Here is a 19,169-nt window from a genome sequence, read left to right on the forward strand (position 1 = left end):
CAGTAAGATGTGGTTTCTTCCCCTTGGCTTTCTGTCATGATTGTACGTTTTCTGAGGCCCTCCAGCCATGCTTCCTTATACAGCCTATGGAACTGTGAGTCAAAAAAACCTCTTTTTAAAAATACACAGGCTGGTCTCGAACTCCGAACCTCAGGTGATCCTCTTGCCTTGGCCTCCCAAAGTGCTGGGATTACAGGTGTGAGCCACTGCACGCGGCTCTTTTTTTTTTGAGATGGAGTTTCGCTCTTGTTGCCCAGGCTGGAGTGCAATGGCATGATCTCAGCTCACCACAACCTCCGCTTCCTGGGTTCAAGCAATTCTCCTGCCTCAGCCTCCCTAGTAGCTGGGATTATAGGCATGCACCAACACGCCTGGCTAATTTTGTATTTTCAGTAGAGATGGGGTTTTGCCATGTTGGTCAGGCTGGTTAGGAACTCCCAGCCTCAGGTGATCTGCCCGCCCCTGCCCCCCAAAGTGCTGGGATTACAGGCGAGAGCCACGGCACCCAGCCTCAGGAGTTCTTCATAGCAGTGTGAGAATATGGTTGGTCTTCCATATAAATATATGTAGCTAGAGCTTATTAATTGTTCCTGATATATGGCATTCTGATAAGTGAAGGTACCATGATTTATTCATTCTACTGTTGAGGAATACCTGAGTCGTTTACATTATTTTGTTATTACAAATAATGCTTTAATTTTTTTAAAGGTCTCCTGGTGCAAGTGCACAAGCATTTATCTGAGGTGTAGGGCTAGAAACAGAGTTGCTTGGTCTTAGAAACTGCCCATCTTCAACGTTCACAGGTAATGACAAACTGTTTACCAACGCGGCTGTAACAACGTTCACTCTCATTCCTGTATATGTAATTTCCTGTTCCATACCCTTGCCTAACATTTGGTACTAAGGCTTCATTTTTTTTTTTTTTTGCCAATTTGATAGTTGTAAATTGTATCTCATTATTATTATTATTTAGTTAGGGTCACGCTTTGTCACAGAGGCTGGAGTGCAGTGGTGCTTTCATAACTTCTGGGCTCAAGCGGTCCTTCTGCCTCAGCCTCCTGAGTGGCTGGGACTACAGGTGCACACTGCCATGGCCACCTACTTCTTTTGGTAGAGATGGTGGTCTCACTATGTTGCCCAGGCTGGTCTCCAACTCCTGGCCTCAGGCAATCCTCCCACCTCAGCCTTCCAAAGTGCTGGGATTATAGGCATAAGCCACTGATTTTTAATTTATGTTTCTCTGATTGATTACTACTTAGGTTGAGCATCTTTTTTGTATGTTTGTTAGTCTTTGGAGTTCTTTTTTTCTGAAGGTCATACCCATGTCTTCCCATTTTCCCATTGTGTTGTCTTTTTATTGATTGTACTTCTTTCTGTATTCTAGATAATTTTTTTTCTCTTAACGGTATCTTTTCACGAACAGATGTCCTTTTACGTTTTATTTTTTTATTTTTTTGAGATGGGGTTTCACCATGTTGGCCAGGCTCATCTCAAACTCCTGACCTCAGGTGATCCGCCTGCCTTGGCCTCCCAAAGTGCTGGGATTACAGGCGTGAGCCACTGCACCCAGCCAGATGTCCTTTTAATGTGAATGTAGTAGAATGTCTCAATCTTGGCACTATGGACATTTTGGGCTGGAAAATTCCTTGTGTGTGTGTTTGTGTGTGTGTGCTGGGAGTTGTCCCGTGTATTGTAGGATACCAGCATCCCTGGCCTCTGTCCATTAGCTACCAATAGCACCCTTCTGTCCAAATTATGATAATCAAAGATGCCTCCAGACATTGCCAAAAGTACCCTGGGGTGGGGGGCAAAATTGCCTTTCTGCCTCTTAAGAAATCCTGCACTATTCTTGCTGGGCATGGTGGCTCACGCCTGTAATCCCAGCACACTGAGAAACTAAGGTGGGAAGATCACCTGAGGTTAGGAGTTCGAGAACAGCCTGGCCAACATGGTGAAATCCCATCTCTATTAAAAATACAAAAATTAGGGCCAGGCATGGTGGCACATGCCTGTAATCCCAGCACTTTGGGAGGCCGAGGTGGGTAGATCATGAGGTCAGGAGTTGGAGATCAACCTGGCCAACATGGTGAAACCCTGTCTCTACTAAAAATACAAAAAATAAGCTGGGCGTGGTGGCAGGCACCTGTATTCCCAGGTTGTTGGGAAGCTGAGGCAGGAGAATCACTTGAGCCTGGGAGGTGGGGGTTGCAGTGAGCCAAGACTGTGCCACAGCACTACAGCCTGGGCAACAGAGCGAGATTCTGTCTCAAAAAACAAAAAACAAACAAAAAAATTAGGTGTGGTGGTGCACACCTGTAGTCCCAGCTACTCAGGAGGCTGAGGCAGGAGAATCACCTGAATCTGGGAGGCAGAGGGTACAGTGAACAGAGACCGCATCACTGCACTCCACACTCCAGCCTGAGTGACAGAGCAAGACAATGTCAAAAAAAAAAAAAAAAAGGAAGAAAAAAGAAATCTTCCACTATATATTATATATATATATTCTTACTATATTATATATATATATTCTTACTATATTATATATATATATTCCGAGGCCATGAAAATATTCTCTTTTATTATCTTCTAAAAGCTTTATTTTATTTTTCCCTTTTCATATTTGGACTTCTGATTCATCTGGAACTGCATTTTGCATATGGTGAAAAGTAGAGTTCATTTTGTTTTTTTACTGTATAGATACTCAATGTCCTAGTGCTATTTATTGCGCTTATCTATCCACAGGACCCCCTCTGTTATGTATCAAGTGGCATGGACGCAAGTGTGTATTTCTGGGCTCTCTATTGTTTTCAGTGCTCTAGTTTTTTGACCTTCCTGTGATATCACACTGCCTTAATCACTGTTGATTTACAGAGGCTAGATCTGGAAAGGAAGTCCTTTTTTTGTCTTGGCTATTCCTGGTCTTTTGTACTTTCATTTACATTTTAGAATAAACTTGTCAAATTCTTCACAAAATCTGTTGGGATTTTGACTGAGATTGCATTGAATCTGTAGATCCATTTGGGAAGAGCTGACATTTTTATACATGTGAGTCTTGCATTGCATGAACATAGTACAGTGCTCTATTTATTTTAGTATTCTTTAAATCTTTTAATAAAGTTTTATAATTTTTCCTCAGAGAGCTCTGGCACATCTTCATTTGATTGATTCCTCTGTACTTCATGTATATGATCCTGTTATAAAGTATCTCTCTCTCTCTCTCTCTGTTTTTTTTTTTTTTTTTTTTTTGAGACGGAGTAACCCAGGCTGGAGTGCAATGACATGATCTCAGCTCACTGCAACCTCTGCCTCCTGGATTCAAGCCATTCTCCTGCCTCAGCCTCCCGAGTAGCTGGGATTACAGGTGCACGCCACACTACTCCCAGCCAAGTATATCTCTTTTCAATTATAATTTCTATTGGTAGTTGGTGTATAGAAATGCACTTGATTTTCATTTATTGATTTTGTATCTAATATGCTTGCTTGGCCAGGCACAGAGGCTCATGGAGATGAAGTCTCACTCTATTACCCAGGCTGGAGTACAGTGGCACGATCTCAGCTCACCGCAACCCCCACCTCGCAGGTTCAAGCGATTCTCCTGCCTCAGCTTCCCAAGTAGCTGGGACTACAGGTGCACACCACCAAGCCCTACTTAACTTTTTGTATTTTTAGTACAGATGGGGTTTCACCATGTTGGTCAGGCTGGTCTCAAACTCCTAACCTCAGGTGATCCACCCCTCTTAGCCTCCCAAAGTACTGGGATTACAGGTATGAGCCACCCCACCTGGCCTCTTCCGTTCCAATTCTTATACTTGCTCTTGGCTTACTGTGATGGCTTCCAATACAATTCTGAAAATCAGCCATCCTTGTCTTGTCTCAAATCTTAAGGGAAATGCTTTTTTTTAAAAATATATCATTATGTTTGCTAAGGTTTTTTTCCCTTAAAATCATAAACAAATGTTCAGTTTTGTCAATAACTTTTTTCCTTACTCTAGTAATGTGGTAAATTTTATTAACTGTGTTTTTTCCATAACTTTTCTCTTTTTTTTAAACTTTTTTTTTTTTTTTTAAGTCAAGGTCTCGCTGTGTTGACCAGGCTGGTCTCTAACTCCTGGCCTCAATCAATCCTCCCGCCTCAGCCTCCCAAAGTGCTGGGATTATAGGCATGAGCCAATGCACCCAGCTATACCTTTTCATTACAAAAAATTTTCAGTGTATATGAAAGATGAAAGAACAGTACAATCAGCACACAAATACCTACTACTTAGGTACAACAATTGTTAACATGTTACCATTTTTGCTTTGTCTATCTACCTTTACTTTTTAAATGTTAGAGACAAGGTCTCACTCTGTTGCTCAGGCTGGAATACAGTGGTGAAATCATAGCTGACTGCAACCTCGAACTCTTGGGATCAAGGAGTGATCCTCCCACCCCCAGCCTCTGGAGTAGCTAGGACCACAGATGCATGACACTGTACCTAGCATTTTAAAATGTTCTGTAGAGATGGGATTTCACTGTTGTCCAGGTTGGCTTCAAACTCCTGGCCTGAAGCAATCACTCCCATCTCAGCCTCCCAGAAAGCTGAGATAACTGATATGAGCTACCACGCCTGGCATCTGTCTATCTGTCAGTATATATACACACACATGTATATATACCTTATATATATATACACACACATATATATATGTATACATATATATTTGGAGATGGAGTCTCACCTTGTCACCCAGGTTGGAGTGCAATGGCATGATCTCAGCTCACTGAAACCTCTACCTACCAGATTCCAGTGATTCTCCTGCCTCAGCCTCGTAAGTAGCTGGAATTACGGGTACCTGCCACGATGCCCAATTAATTTTTGTATTTTTTTAGTAGAGATGGGGTTTCACCATATTGTTTGTTGGCTAGGCTGGTCTCAAACTCCTGACCTCAGGTGATCCACCCACCTCGGCCTCCCAAAGTGCTGGGATTACAGGCATGAGACACTGAGCCCTACCATATATATATACACACATACGTTTTTTCTAAACCATTTGAAAGTGTGTGTGTGTGTGTGTGTGTGTATTATATATATTGAAAATTTATGTATATATTTCTTTTATATATAAATGGTTTATATATTTTTATTTTATATATATTAAAAATATGTTTTATATATGTCATATATATTATTTTTATATAAATGTTTTATATGTATAAATTTATATAAATTTTTTTAAAACCATGTGAAAATACATGTATGTGTATTTATACACACACATTTTTATGGTCTCTTTGATTTTTCCTTTTTATGCTTGTTTCTTCTCTCTTCTTTTTGATCAATTACTTTTTGTCACTTAATTTTTTTTTCTCATTTTCCCCCCTCTACTATTTAGAAGCTAAATACTCTATTTCTAATCTTTTAGTGGCTGACCTAAAAATTTATTGTGCATGCTTAACTTGCCAAAACCACCATGAATCATTATTCTTTTACCTTCTCCCATACACAGTAAGGGCCTTAGAACTCGTGAACACCGATCGCCCACCTTCTGACTTCTATGTATGGGGCTGTGTATTTTATTCCGTCCTGGTTTTTTTCCATCAAGGTTTCATTATGCACGGACAGAGGAGAGGCTCAGTCCTCGTGGCAGCTTTCCTCATGAAGACTGGGGCCCTGCTCAGTCCTTCCCACTCCCTCTTGGTGAGAATATGTGTTCCCACCCGTTTTCCTGATGAATGTGAGGGTCAGATCCCCGTGGATATTTGGAACAGTTGTGTAGGCAAGTCGCTCGCTTGTTTGAGGTGAAGTCCACACTTCTCAAATCAGGCCCTGCAGGAACCTGGTGTGCTTGGTGCAGTGCCTGCCAGGAGGCTGTGCCTTGGCTTGCTCGCCCTCTTGGTCACCTTCTGACCCTTGTTGAGGTCCACAGGGAGTACCGAGCCATGGCTGGGCCTACACTGTGGTCCTGGGGTCTGGATGGCAGTGGACATCCTCCTATTAGCTTTTTAGATGCTAGCCATAGTTTTTGTTATATAGTTTTATGTAGTCAATAGCAGAGCAGATAAAATACAGAGTTTACATGTGATTCACTTCTTCCTTTTGTTTTTTTGAGATGGAGTCTTGTTCTGTCACCAGGCTGGAGTGCAGATCTTGTCTCACTGCAACCTTCATCTCCCAAGTTCAAGTGATCTTCCTGCTTCAGCCTCCCGAGTAGCTGGTATGACAGGCACCTGTCACCGTGCCTAGTGAATTTTTGTATTTTTAGTTGAGACAGCATTTCGCCATGTTGGCCCTGATGGTCTCAATCTCTTGACCTCATGGTCTGCCTGCCTTGGCCTCCCGAAGTGCTGGGATTACAGGTGTGAGCCGCCATGCCTGGCCACACCCCTTCCTTTATCTCATTCCTTCCATCTGAGATTACGTTCCTTCTGCCTGAAGTAAGCACTTTGGAATTTCCTTTTCTGTGGGTCTTTGGTAGCAAATGATTTTAGGTTGTATTTGTTTGATATTCCTTCTCCTCCTCTCCTCCTCTTCCTCCTTCTTCTCCCTTGTTCTTTATATATATTTTCAGTGGGTATAGAATTTTAGGTTGATGCTAATTTCCTCAGCACATTGAAAGTATTATTCCATTATCATCTTACTTTTACTCTTGCTCTTGAGAAACCAGCTGTCAGTCTCATTGTTGCAGGCTGATGTTTTCTGACTTTTTTGTCTGTTTCTTTCTTTCTTTTTGAGACGGAGTTTCGCTCTTGTTGTCTAGGCTGGAGTGCAGTGGCACAATCATGGCTCACTGCAACCTCCGCCTCCCAGGTTCAAGCAATTCTTCTGCCTCAGTTTCCTGAGTGGCTAGGATTACAGGCACCTGCCACCACACCCAGCTAATTTTTTGTATTTTTAGTAGAGATAGGGTTTCACCATGTTGTCAAGGTTGGTCTCAAACTCCTGACCTCAGTGCGCCGAGGAGGTGGCCATGGAGGGAGCTGGAGCAGGAGCTGGTTTCCGGAAGGAGCTGGTGAGCAGGCTGCTGCACGCGCACTTTAAGGATGACAAGACCAAAGTTAGCGGGGACTCACTGCAGCTCATGGCGGAGCTGCTGAAGATCTTCGTTGTGGAAGCAGCAGTCCGTGAAGTGCAGCAGGCCCAGGCAGAAGATGCCATTCTTGTGGATGTGGACCAGCTGGAGAAGCTCCTGGACTTCTAGGGACCTCAGCCGGGGCTGAGGCCACCCTAGGGAAGCCCCTGGTCCACAGAAGCAGGTCTTGTGTTTCTAGTGGCTTCTGGTTGCAGACGGAAAAGGACCTGAGGGGTTTGGAGCTGATTCAAACAAGATCCTGAGATTCTCCAACCTTTGCAGAAGGGGCAGGACTGTAGTGCACTGCCGCCCTTGGAGTGCCCACTGGGGACAGGCCCATGGGGGAGTCCTACAGGCAGGTGCTGGGAAAGGCCCAGCCACCAGCCAGCAGGTAGACTGCGTGTTTTACAAAGAGCAGCTGGCAGCGCCGCCTCCTGGCCACATTCCTGCTACCGACATCAAAGCTGATCAGACCTTCCCAGCCATCCGCTATTCCCCTTGGAAAATGGCTCCCCAGGCTATAAATTTGTTCTCACAAAGCAACATCAATAAATCAAAAGTGTCTGTCCCCCCACCCCAAAAAAAACTCCTGACCTCAAGCAATCTGCCCACCTTGGCCTCCCAAAGTGTTGGGATTACAGGTGTGAGCCACCATGCCCAGCCTCTTTTGTCTGTTTCTAAGATCTAGTCTCTGTCTTTAGTGTTCTGCAATTTTATTACAGCGTGTTGAAATGTGGATTTCCTTTTATTTCTGTTATAAAGTTTTTGAGGTTCTTGAATCTGGGTATCTTTTTATTTCCCATTTCTTTTCTTTTCTTCCCTTTCTCTCTTTCTTCCTTTCTTTTCCCCTCCCCTCCCCACCTCCCTCCCCTCTCCTCTTTCTCCCTTCCCCTCACTCCCCTGCCCTCCCCTTCCCTCCCCTGCCATTTTCTACACTCCCCTCCCCTCCACTTCCCTTCTATTCCCTTTCTTTTTCTTTTCTGGACAGCACCTTGCTCTGTTACCCAGGCTGTAGTGCAGTGGTGTGATCCCAACTCACTGCAACCTCCACCTCCAGGCCTCAAGCAATCCTCCTGCCTCCGCCTCCTGAGTAGCTGGGACTGCAGGCATACACCACTACACCCCACTCATTTTTGTGTTTTTGCAAACATGAGGCCTCACTATGTTGCCTAGGCTGGTCTCAAGCAATCCTGGCCTCAAGCAATCCTGCCTTGGCCTCCCAAAGTGCTGGGATTACAGGTCCACTTTATTTTATTTATTTATTTTTTACTTTTGTGATGAAGTGTCACTCTCAAAATGAGCCACTGTGCCTGGCTCATTTTCCATTTCATTTTCTCACTGTGCTGTCATCTGCGTCATTTCTTCAGCTCTGTCTTCTCTGCTTTTTTTTCACCCTTTCTTCCTCTGAACTGCCTTCTCTTTTCAGTTGCGTCTAATCTGCTGTTAAATCTGTCCACTGAATTTCAAATTTTTATTACTCCAGTTTTCATCTCCAGAATTCTATTTATTTTATTTATTTATTTATTTATTTTTTGAGACGGAGTTTCGCTCTTGTTACCCAGGCTGGACTGCAATGGCACGATCTCGGCTCACCGCAACCTCCGCCTCCTGGGTTCAGGCAATTCTCCTGCCTCAGCCTCCTGAGTAGCTGGGATTACAGGCACGCGCCACCATGCCCAGCTAATTTTTTGTATTTTTAGTAGAGACAGGGTTTCACCATATTGACCAGGATGGTCTCGAGCTCTTGACCTCGTGATCCACCCGCCTCGGCCTCCCAAAGGGCTGGGATTACAGGCTTGAGCCACCGCGCCCGGCCTTCTATTTATTTTTTTAAAAAACTGCTTGGTCATTTGTATATTCTTCTATTATTAATTCCTTTTTTATTTCTTAAAAGCTCTAAAATAGTAATTTTATGTCATGTTTCTGACAATCCCTGTATCTACAGTCTTGTAGGGTAGGTCTGAGTCTGCTGTCTATATTTCTGCTTCTTTTGCTCATAGTGCTTAGTTTGCTTCGGTTTTGTGATATTTGATTCTGTGCTTATATTTCTTAAAACTTTATATGTGGGAATTTTTTGAGGCCTGAGATAAAGCTGGGTTCTTCTAGAGAACATTGCGTTAGGACCACTTTGTTTTATTTATTTATTTATTTATGAGTTGGAGTTTCACTCTTTTTTTTTAATTTTTTTGAGACAGTTCCTGTTGCCCAGGCTGGAGTGCAGTGGTGTGATCTCAGCTCACTCTAACCTCTAACTCCTGGGTTCAAGTGATTCTCTTGCCTCGGCCTCCAGAGTAGCTGGGATTACAGGTGCCCGCCACCACGCCTGGCTAATTGTTTTGTATTTTTAGTAGAGGCGGGGTTTCACCATGTTGGCCAGGCTTGGTCTGGAACTCCCTATCTCAGGTAATCCACCCGCCTCGGCCTCCCAAAGTGCTGGGATTACAGGCATGAACCACCGTGCCTGGCCCTTAGGACCAGTTTCAACCCTGGGAAACTAAGCTGCAAATTGTTAGGACTAGTTTTTATATCTTTTTCAGGAGTTCTTTTTCACTTTTATGTAGTACCAAGAACCAAGGCCATTTTGGCTCCGTAGCCCCTGCAGGTGGAGTGGTCAGATTTATTTCTAGTTTAGCGTAATGGTAAGGGTGTAGCTCTAGGGTCTCACCTGTGTGGGAGAATATCCAATTAGAATCTCCATCTTGGGCAGAACTTGAGTTCTGTCTCCTGTCCCTGAGTTCCGTAAGCTCTTGAAAACTGAAAGCTAACTGGTTTGACCATTGCTCTGTTTATCTCTCTGGGTATCTGTTGTCACTTGGTTTGGCTGAATATTCCTTACTTTTATTCATTTATTTAGAAGAAGATCTTTTTAGTGTTTTATCCAGAATTTTTAGTTGTTTTCAGCAGGACGATCTGTTAGGGTGCCTGGATCAATTACACCATCTGTGGGGGAGTCTGGGCCCCCCACTTAGTACCATCTGTGGGAAAGTCTGGGCCCCCCACTTAGTTTTCAGTAATATCCTTAAAGTTTCTTTAGAAAATTCTCAGGTCATATGTGCGCTGGTTCCCAAACCTTCGTACATAGTTTTATATTATTGTTTCCTTTCAATACCATATCCTTTAAGTATGGCACATACACAGTGAATTTTAGCATGTGAAACTATGTATTTGGCTGATGAAGAATTATATAATGTTAGGCAGAGAAAAAGATGTCAAGGGCAGCTGAGGTCTGCAGTGTTCATGAAGTTTTGGATTTTTCTTTTTTGTGTGCCTCTCGTTTTCTCTTATGTTTTAAACTTCAACTTTGAAATACCCCTAAATAGCCCTGTTTGTTTTCCCCATTAACATTTCTGGTAAACAGAACAGTTTAATGTTTATCAAAGGAACGTTTTTAAGGACAGCATGATCACATTGGATGGGCTCCATTTTCAGCGAGTCTAGCTTTGAAGTACATAACAGAAACATTTCGAACATCTGATTCTCCACATTTCACCAGACACCGTGCTTCATTTTCTGTGAATGTACCAATTATGGCAGCAAGAGTCAAGAAAACACAGCAGAGAGGAGAGAAGAGGAACTCAACCCTCTCCCCTTTTATTTCTCAGCTTAAAAGTGCTTTTCTTTTTCTCATTTTTTCTTCTATTTCCTCTTTATTTTTACTATTTTAATTTTTAAAAATTTTTTGATACTGGGCTGGGCATGGTGGCTCAAGCCTATAATCCCAGCACTTTGGGAGGCCGAGGCGGGTGGATCACGAGGTCAAGAGATCGAGACCATCCTGGTCAACAAGGTGAGACCCTGTCTCTACTAAAAATACAAAAATTAGCTGGGCATGGTGGTGTGCGCCTGTAGTCCCAGCTACTCGGGAGGCTGAGGCAGGAGAATTGCTTGAACCCAGTAGGCGGAGGTTGCGGTGAGCCAAGATTGTGCCGTTGCAATCCAGTCTGGGTAACAACAGCGAAACTCCGTCTCAAAAAAAAAAATTTTTTTTTTTTAATAAAAAAAATTGTATTTACTTAGAAGCATTCAGAATGTCAACAAAACAGCTGCAACTTTTTTTTTTTTGCAATTACAGAGTGGTATTCAGTTAACAGAACAACAATTATTTCGTATAAGCTGCATCAGAGACAACTGAAGATGAAAAAACTACCATCCCCATATATAACTAATTTGTGCTGTGCACCAACAAGAACCTGCTTTAAATTTCCATGCCAATTTACAACCCCCATACTGTACCAGGCAAGGTTAGTGGCTATTGAAAATACCACCAGGACAGGGCTATCTAAAGACACATTCGGTAGTGTGTTAACTATACAAAAAAAGACACTGTACAGTTTAAAAACAAATCTTACACAGCCTTACATTTCAATTTTTTTCTTTAAAAGGAGTGAGTTGTGTACAGGGGGGTTAAATGCTTTATAGACAAGAAAACAAAACTGCGCTAGAACCAACTTATTCATCATCATCATCTTCTTCTTCATCTTCATCTTCTTCATCTTCCTCTTCCTCCTCATCCTCTTCATCTTCCTCATCTTCCTCTTCCTTCTTTTTCTTGCTTTTTTCAGCCTTGAAAACTCCCTTTTTGGCTGCATCAGGCTTTCCTTTAGCTCGATATGCAGCAATATCCATTTCATATTTTTCCTTCAGCTTCGCGGCCTTCTTTTCATAAGGCTGCTTGTCATCTGCAGCAGTGTTATTCCACATCTCTCCCAGTTTCTTCGCAACATCACCAATGGACAGGCCAGGATGTTCTCCTTTAATTTTTGGGCGATACTCAGAGCAGAACAGGAAAAAGGCCGAAGGAGGCCTCTTGGGTGCATTGGGATCCTTGAACTTCTTTTTTGTCTCCCCTTTAGGAGGAATATAGGTTTTCATTTCCCTCTCATAACGGGCCTTATCCGCCTTTGCCATATCTTCAAATTTTCCTTTCTCTTTAGCAGACATGGTCTTCCACCTCTCTGAGCACTTCTTAGAAAACTCTGAGAAGTTGACTGAAGCATCTGGGTGCTTCTTCTTATGCTCCTCCCGACAAGTTTGCACAAAAAATGCATATGATGACATTTTGCCTCTCGGCTTCTTAGGATCTCCTTTGCCCATGTTTAGTTATTTTTCCTCAGCGAGGCACAGAGTCGCCCAGTGCCCGTCCGGCTCTCACTTGCCCCGGCACTGTCTCTATGGAGCTCAATGTACTGCAATGGCTGTGACAGCGGGAGCCAGACACCGAAAATTTTTTTTTTTATACTGATTCTGTCACCCAGGCTGGAGTGCAGTGGCGTGATCTCAGCTCACTGCAACCTCCGCCTCCCAGGTTCAAGCAATTCTTGTTACTCAGACACTCAAGTAGCTGGGATTACAGGAGTGTGCCATGCCCTGATATTTTTTTTGTATTTTTATTTTCATTTATTTATTTTATTTAATTAATTAATCTATTTTGAGATGGAGCCTCACTCTGTCACCCAGGCTGGAGTACAGTGGCGCAATCTCGGCTCACTCCACTCTGCAACTCCCGGGCTCAAGCAATTCTCCTGCCTCAACCTCCTGAGTAGCTGGGACTACAGGTGTGCACCACCATGCCCAGCTAAATTTTTGTACTTTTAGTAGAGCTGGGGTTTCACCATGTTGGCCAGGCGGGTCTCAAACTCCTGACCTCAAGTGATCCACATGCCTCAGTCTCCCAAAATGCTGAGATTACAGGTGTGAGCCACTGTAACTGGTCTTTGTACTATTTTTAAAAACATTATTTTCTTTTTTAATAGTTATTAACATTTAAAAAATATATATTATATGTCAACTGGTCATATCACAACCTCCTTTCACCTACTCTTTCTTCCTTTTTTTTTTTTTTGAGATGGTGTCTTGCTCTGTCACTCCGATTGGAGTGCAATGGTGCAATCACAGTTTACTGCAAGCCCAACCTCCCAGGCTCAAGCTATTTTCCTGCCTCAGCCTCCCGAGTAGCTGGGACACAGGCAAGTGCCACAACACCTGGCTAATTTTATATTTTTGTAGAGATGAGGTTTTGCCATCCTGTCCAGGCTGGTTTTGAACTCCTGGGCTCAAGTGATCCTCCTGCCTTGGGCTCCCAAAGTGCTGGGATTATAGGTGTGAGCTACCCCATTCTTTCTTTCCCCTTCTTTCATTTATTTATTTATTTTGAGATGGAGTCTCACTCTGTTGCCCAGGCTGGAGTGCAGTGGCACAATCTTGACTCACTGCAACCTCGGCCTCCTGGGTTCAAGCAATTCTCCTCCCTCATCCTCCTGAGTAGCTGGGACTACAGGTTCCCACCATCACGCCTGGCTGATTTTTGCATTTTTAGTAGAGACGGGGTTTTGCCATCTTGGTCAGGCTGATCTGTGAACTCCTGACCTTGTGATCTGCCCGCCCTGGCTTCCCAAAGTGCTGGGATTATAGGTGTGAGCCACCACACCTAGCTAATTTTATTTTTTGTAGAGATGAGGTTTTGTCATCCTGCCCAGGCTGGTCTCGAACTCCTTGGCTCAAGGGATCCTCCTGCCTTGGTCTCCCAACGTGCTGGGATTACAGGCATGAGCCACCACACCTGGGTTCTTTCACCTTCTTCGTAAATGCTAGTTCTCCTCCAGGCTGTATGAGAGGCCCTTTTCTTTTCTCCTTCCAAACACTCATCCCCACCGGTGGCTTATGTTGGTGACTTATGTTGATGACTCACAAAGATTATCTCTAGGTTGGCCTCCCCAGGAGCTTCAGACCTCTGTCTCCAACTGCCTACCAGACACTCCACCTGAATGTCTCATGGGTTCCTCAACCCAATGTGTCCTGAACTTATTTGCTGCCTGACTCCCCATCCTCACTAGTATCTGCTTTTCTTCCCGCTTCTGTTCAAGCCAGAACCTGGGAACCATCCTAGACCCTTCCTGTCCCAATTTCCTCATCTCATTCTTCCTCTGAAGCTGACCAGTTCTTTCTTCATAGACAGATATTCATTCTCCGTTCCAATACAAATGCTACTGCCCCTTCCAGGCCCTTCTCTTTTCTTGCCCAGGCCACTGTATTTGCTTCTTAACTGGTCTCCCTGCCTCTCATAACCCAGCCTCTGCACTGCCTCCAGGGGACTTCCAGAGTGACTGTTCTAGAATGCAAATCTGATGATATCTTTCCCCTGATCAAAATGCCTCAGTGGTTTAAGCAAAGGAAGGAATTAGAATTCTTCAGGGTGGCTGCCATGTTCCTTCCACCCACATCTTGGCACACTCCTCTCCTGCACCCAGCCACGCCTACCCTGTGTTCCTGCGGAGTGAGTTGCTCACCGTTCCCAAAGGCCCAGGTTGCATACAAACTCCCTTTGCTGGGAGTGGACTTCCTCTTGCCGCTGCCCACTTCTCAGCCAGGTCATTGCAGTGTTTCCTTCCAGACCCCACCCAAACATCGCCTCCTCTGGAAAGCTGCCCTTGAATGCCACTCCTCTCCATTCCCTGGTCTGAATTTGTGCCCACCTCTGGGCACATTATATTTTGGGGCATTTTTTTGCCAGTAGTAGGGAGCTCAGTCTGCTGGGTTTTGAGCTCTTTGAGGTGGGAGCCTCTCCTGGTCTGGGATCTCAGGCACCTCACACAGTGCTGACACAACAGGCGCTTGACCCCCAGTTTTTCTGTTGATGAGTGGGGTGATCTTGGGTAAATCATCTAACCTCCTCATATTTTAGTAGCAATAAATGTACTCTATCTCTCACAGGATTAAATAAGCTAGAACGTATAAAAATACTTTGGAGATTGCATTTCCTTGCTTTTCACATGATGTAAGGACTTATTATTACCACGGATGTGCTGCTTCGATTAGTGTGCTTTATAAAAATATGCTCTGTTCATTTCCCCCTCCTTCTCCGGGGCCTTCTCCACTCCACCAAATGCCCTCTGTCTCCTTCCTTTTCCATCTCGCTGTTTTCTTCTTTTCCTACAAATCCGTTCTCAGCTTACCCATTCTAAAAACACGTCTTTCTCCAATCCCTCCTCCCCCTCGAGCCACAGTCCTTCCTTTCTTCCCCCCATTGCTGGCAAAGCCCTACAAAGAGTGTTTTACTGGCTGCTTCTGGATCTCACCACCCACTTCTTTCTTAATTGGCACAATCTGGATCCACCCTCAGCATGTCAGAGTCCTTGCTTCCTCTGAGAACTCCTGTGACCTCTGATTGCTGCTGGATTGCAGGCTTTTCTTGGGCTGGCCCTACTGAAATGCTCCTCCCTGGCGATAGGGGTCCTGCACTTTTCTGATTTTCCTTTCCTCTCTCCAACAGTTGCGTGTTCTCTTCCCACAAGTGTTGGCATCCTCGAGACTCTGCCCTTGAGCCTCTTGTTCTCTCTCCTTCCTGCTTTGCGGTCTCACCCACTCCCGGGACTGCCACCAGGCCCTCTTTGCAGACATCATCCCAGACTGCCGTTTAGTGCTGAGCTCCCTTCTGAGTGGTCGCTCAGGTGTCCAGCTGCTAGTTTCACATATTTGATGGTCCCGCTGGCACCTGAAACTCAAATGTCCAAAATGAAAAACATCCATGGCTGGGTGCCGCCACTCATGCCCATAATCCTAGCACTTTGGGAGGCTGAGGTGGGTGGATCCTCCGAGGTCAGGAGTTTGAGACCAGCCTGGTCAACATGGTGAAACCCCGACTCTACTAAAAATACAAAAATTAGCCATGTGTTGTGGCACGTACCTGTAATCCCAGCTACTCGGGAAGCTGAGGCAGGAGAATTGCTTGAACCTGAGAGGCAGAGGTTGCAGTGAGTCAAGATCGCACCACTGCACTATAGCCTGGGCAACAGAGTGAGACTACGTCTCAAAAAAAAAAAAAAAAAAAAAATCCTAACCATGGGTTTATTCTGAGCCCTGACTCCAGCAGGTATAACTTCTCTCCAGCAGTGCTTCCAACACCCTTGTCATTCTCACTATAGCACAAAACTAATGATTCCACAAGCCAACCATCTGCCAGAGTCACAGAGAGCTGCAGCAACTCCCAGCTGTGTGGAGTTAACAAGCAAACCCAAGAGCCATTGCCAGCAGCAACACGGGTCCCATGGTAGGGGTAGACATCCCTGAGCAGACAGGGGAAAACTTGCACTCACCCAAAAGCACACATAGGATCAAAGCCCCCTACATGCCATAAGGGCCATCACCAGCATCACCTCGAGGAGGCGCTGCAGAGTAGAGCCCATCGTGTGGCCTCTAGAATCCACGGCACATGGCCGGGTAGAGCAAACTGCCTGCAGTCCTGGGGCGCATTCTACATCTCACGTGCTGCCAGCCCCTCCCCCATGCTTTCCTGATTTTCTCATCACACATTGATGCTTCTGCTTCTCAGTATTGCCCCTCATGACACCTGCTGTGGCAGTTGGTATCTTTTGCCTAGGAGATCTGCTTTTTTTTAAGACCGAGTCTTGTTCTGTCCCCCAGGCTGGAGTGCAGTGGTGTGATCTCAGTTCACTGCAGCCTCTGCCTCTCGGGTTCCAGTGATTCTTCTGCCTTAGCCTCCTGGGTGGCTGGGATTATAGTCACACACCACCATGCCTGGCTAATTTTTGTATTTTGGTAGAGACGGTTTCACCATGTTGGCCAGGCTGGTCTTGAACTCCTGACCCCAGGTGATCTCCCCTCCTCAGTCTCCCAATGTACTGGGATTACAGGCATGAGCCACTGCACCTGGCTGAGATCTATTTCTTTGTGTACATTTTTTTTTTTGGAGACAGAATCTAGATCTGTCACCAAGGCTGTAGTGCAATGGTATGATCCCAGCTCACTGCAGCCTCAACCTCCCCAGCTCAAGCTCTGCCTTGGCATCTGGAGTAGCTAGGATTACAGGTGCACACCACCATGCCCAGCTAATTTTTAACATTATTTTTGGTAGAGATGAGGTCTCACTATATTGCCCAGGCTGGTCTTGAACTCCTGGGCTCAAGTGAACCTCCTGCTTCAGCCTCCCAAAGTGCTAAGATTACAGGTATGAGCCACTGCATCTGGCTCTTTGCGTACTTTGTTTTGTCCACCCCACCTACTAGACTCCCAAGCTTGTTGGACGGTGATCACAAGCCATGGAACAGGGAGAATGAGATTACTAAGTGTCCGTGAACTCCAATGCAGGGATGTTTCTCCTGCTGCAGAATAGGGCAGGAACCATAGCCTACTCTTGGTACTGTCCAGGATGATGACTCTCAGAGTGGCTTACACACACATACTCTCTCTCTCTTTCTCCCTCTCTCTCTCAAGAAATGCTGCTGATTGATAGGTTTAGCCTCTGAAGGGAGTATTTTCTCTTCCATAATATTCCAGCACAGAATGGAATTTTGAACCAAATGGGAATCTGGACTACAAGAATCTAATCCAAATTTTAAAACCTGAATGTTAGGTTCTTGGCACATCTGAAAGCACCTAGCTTAATGTCTGAGACGTAGGTTCAGTAAATGTGAATCTTACACACACACACACACACACACACACACACCAGCCAAACATGTAAAAGGTTCTGAGACAGCACAGCCAGTTACATCTGGTTTCCAGCAGATTTTCTTTTTTTTGAGACGGAGTTTCACACGTCCAGGTAATTTTGTTTTTTTGTTTTTTGGTGGTTTTTTTTGAGACAAAGTCTCACTCTTGTCCCCCAGGTTCAAGTGCAATGGCGTGATCTCCACTCACTGTAACCCCCACCTCCCAGGTTCAAGTGATTCTCCTGCCCCAGCCTCCTGAGTAGCTGGGATTACAGGCATGTGCCACCACGCCCGGGTAATTTTGTATTTTTAGTAGAGATTCTCCATGTTGGTCAGGCTGATCTCAAACTCCTGACTTCAGGTGATCTGCCCGCCTTGGCCTCCCAAAGTGCTGGGATTACAGACCTGAGCAACTGCACCTGGCTCCGGCAGGTTTTCATCATGGATAATTGGTGTTACTCAGGGGTAACATGCAGAAAAGCTTGTTCCACAGGGCAAAGTGGGCAGATCCTTGTGGTATGGGACTTAGTAGACAATGACTATGCCCTCCCACATTATGGTAAAATGCCACAAGACAGCCAAAGAAATGCTTTCTTCCTATGGGAGTGATGCAAATATTGCCATTTTTCTGTTTCTAAGAATAACAAGGCATTTTCTTGGTAATCTCTCACCTAAAGTTATTATTTTGAGGGGTTAAGAATGTCTATCTTTTAGAGACACATGTTGCACTATTTATGGGTGAAATGACATGATGTCTAATGTTAATTAAAAAATGACTTAATTGGCCAGGTGAGGTGGCTCATGTCTGTAATCGCAACACTTTGGGAAGCTGAGGTGGGTGGATTACCTGAGGTCAGGAGTTTGAGACCAGCCTGATCAACATGGTGAAACCCTGTCTCTACTAAAAAAATACAAAACGTTAGCCAGGTATAGGGTGGTGTGCGCCTGTAATCCCAGCTACTTGGGAGGCTGAGGCAGGAGAATCGCTTGAACCTGGGAGACATAGGTTACAGTGAGCCAAGATCACACCACTGCACTCCAGCCTGGGTGACAAAGCAAGACTCCACCTCAAAAAAAAAAAAAAAAAAAAAAAGAAGGGTAAAAAAAGACTTAATTTGGGGCCAAACTCAGTGGTTTATGCCTGTAATCCCAGCACTTTGGAGGCCAAGGTGGGTGGATCATTTGAGCTCAGGAACTTGAGACCAGGCTGGCCAACATGGCAAAACCCTGTCTTTACAAAAAAATGTAAAAATAAGCTGGGTGTGGTAGCACTTAGCTGTAGTCTCAGCTACTCAGGAGACTGAGGTGAGGGGATTGCTTGAGCCCAGGAGGCGGAGATTGCAGTGAGCCGAGATCCCACCACTGTACTTCAGCCTGAGCAACAGAGCAAGACTCCACTTCAAAAAAAAAAAAATGGCCGGGGCCAGGCGTGGTGGCTCACGCCTGTAATCCCAGCACTTTGGGAGGCCGAGGCGGGTGGATCACGAAGTCAAGAGATGGAGACCATCCTGTTCAACATGGTGAAACCCTGTCTCTACTAAAAAATTAGCTGGGCATAGTGGCGCATGCCTGTAATCCCAGCTACTCCAGAGCCTGAGGCAGGAGAATTGCTTGAACCCAGGAGGTGGAGGTTGCAGTGAGCCGAGATCGTGCCATTGCACTCCAGCCTGG

The 19,169-nt window shown here is 44.9% G+C and overlaps 1 protein-coding gene and 1 pseudogene across 1 annotated transcript; one reads left to right on the forward strand and one right to left on the reverse strand.

The window, feature by feature from the left end:
• Nucleotides 1-6,944: 6,944 nt before the first annotated feature.
• On the forward strand, nucleotides 6,945-7,409 carry LOC128932265 (centromere protein X pseudogene; annotated as a pseudogene).
• A 3,621-nt stretch (nucleotides 7,410-11,030) lies between these two features.
• Nucleotides 11,031-12,204, reverse strand: LOC100386290 (high mobility group protein B1). Its single transcript, XM_035303308.3, has one exon. The coding sequence runs from the start codon at nucleotides 12,142-12,144 to the stop codon at nucleotides 11,500-11,502; it is 645 nt and encodes a 214-aa protein (XP_035159199.1). The 5' UTR covers nucleotides 12,145-12,204; the 3' UTR covers nucleotides 11,031-11,499.
• Nucleotides 12,205-19,169: the final 6,965 nt, after the last annotated feature.

The sequence above is a fragment of the Callithrix jacchus genome, chromosome 5 (assembly GCF_049354715.1).
Source record: "Callithrix jacchus isolate 240 chromosome 5, calJac240_pri, whole genome shotgun sequence".
NCBI classification, from domain to species: domain Eukaryota; kingdom Metazoa; phylum Chordata; class Mammalia; order Primates; family Cebidae; genus Callithrix; species Callithrix jacchus.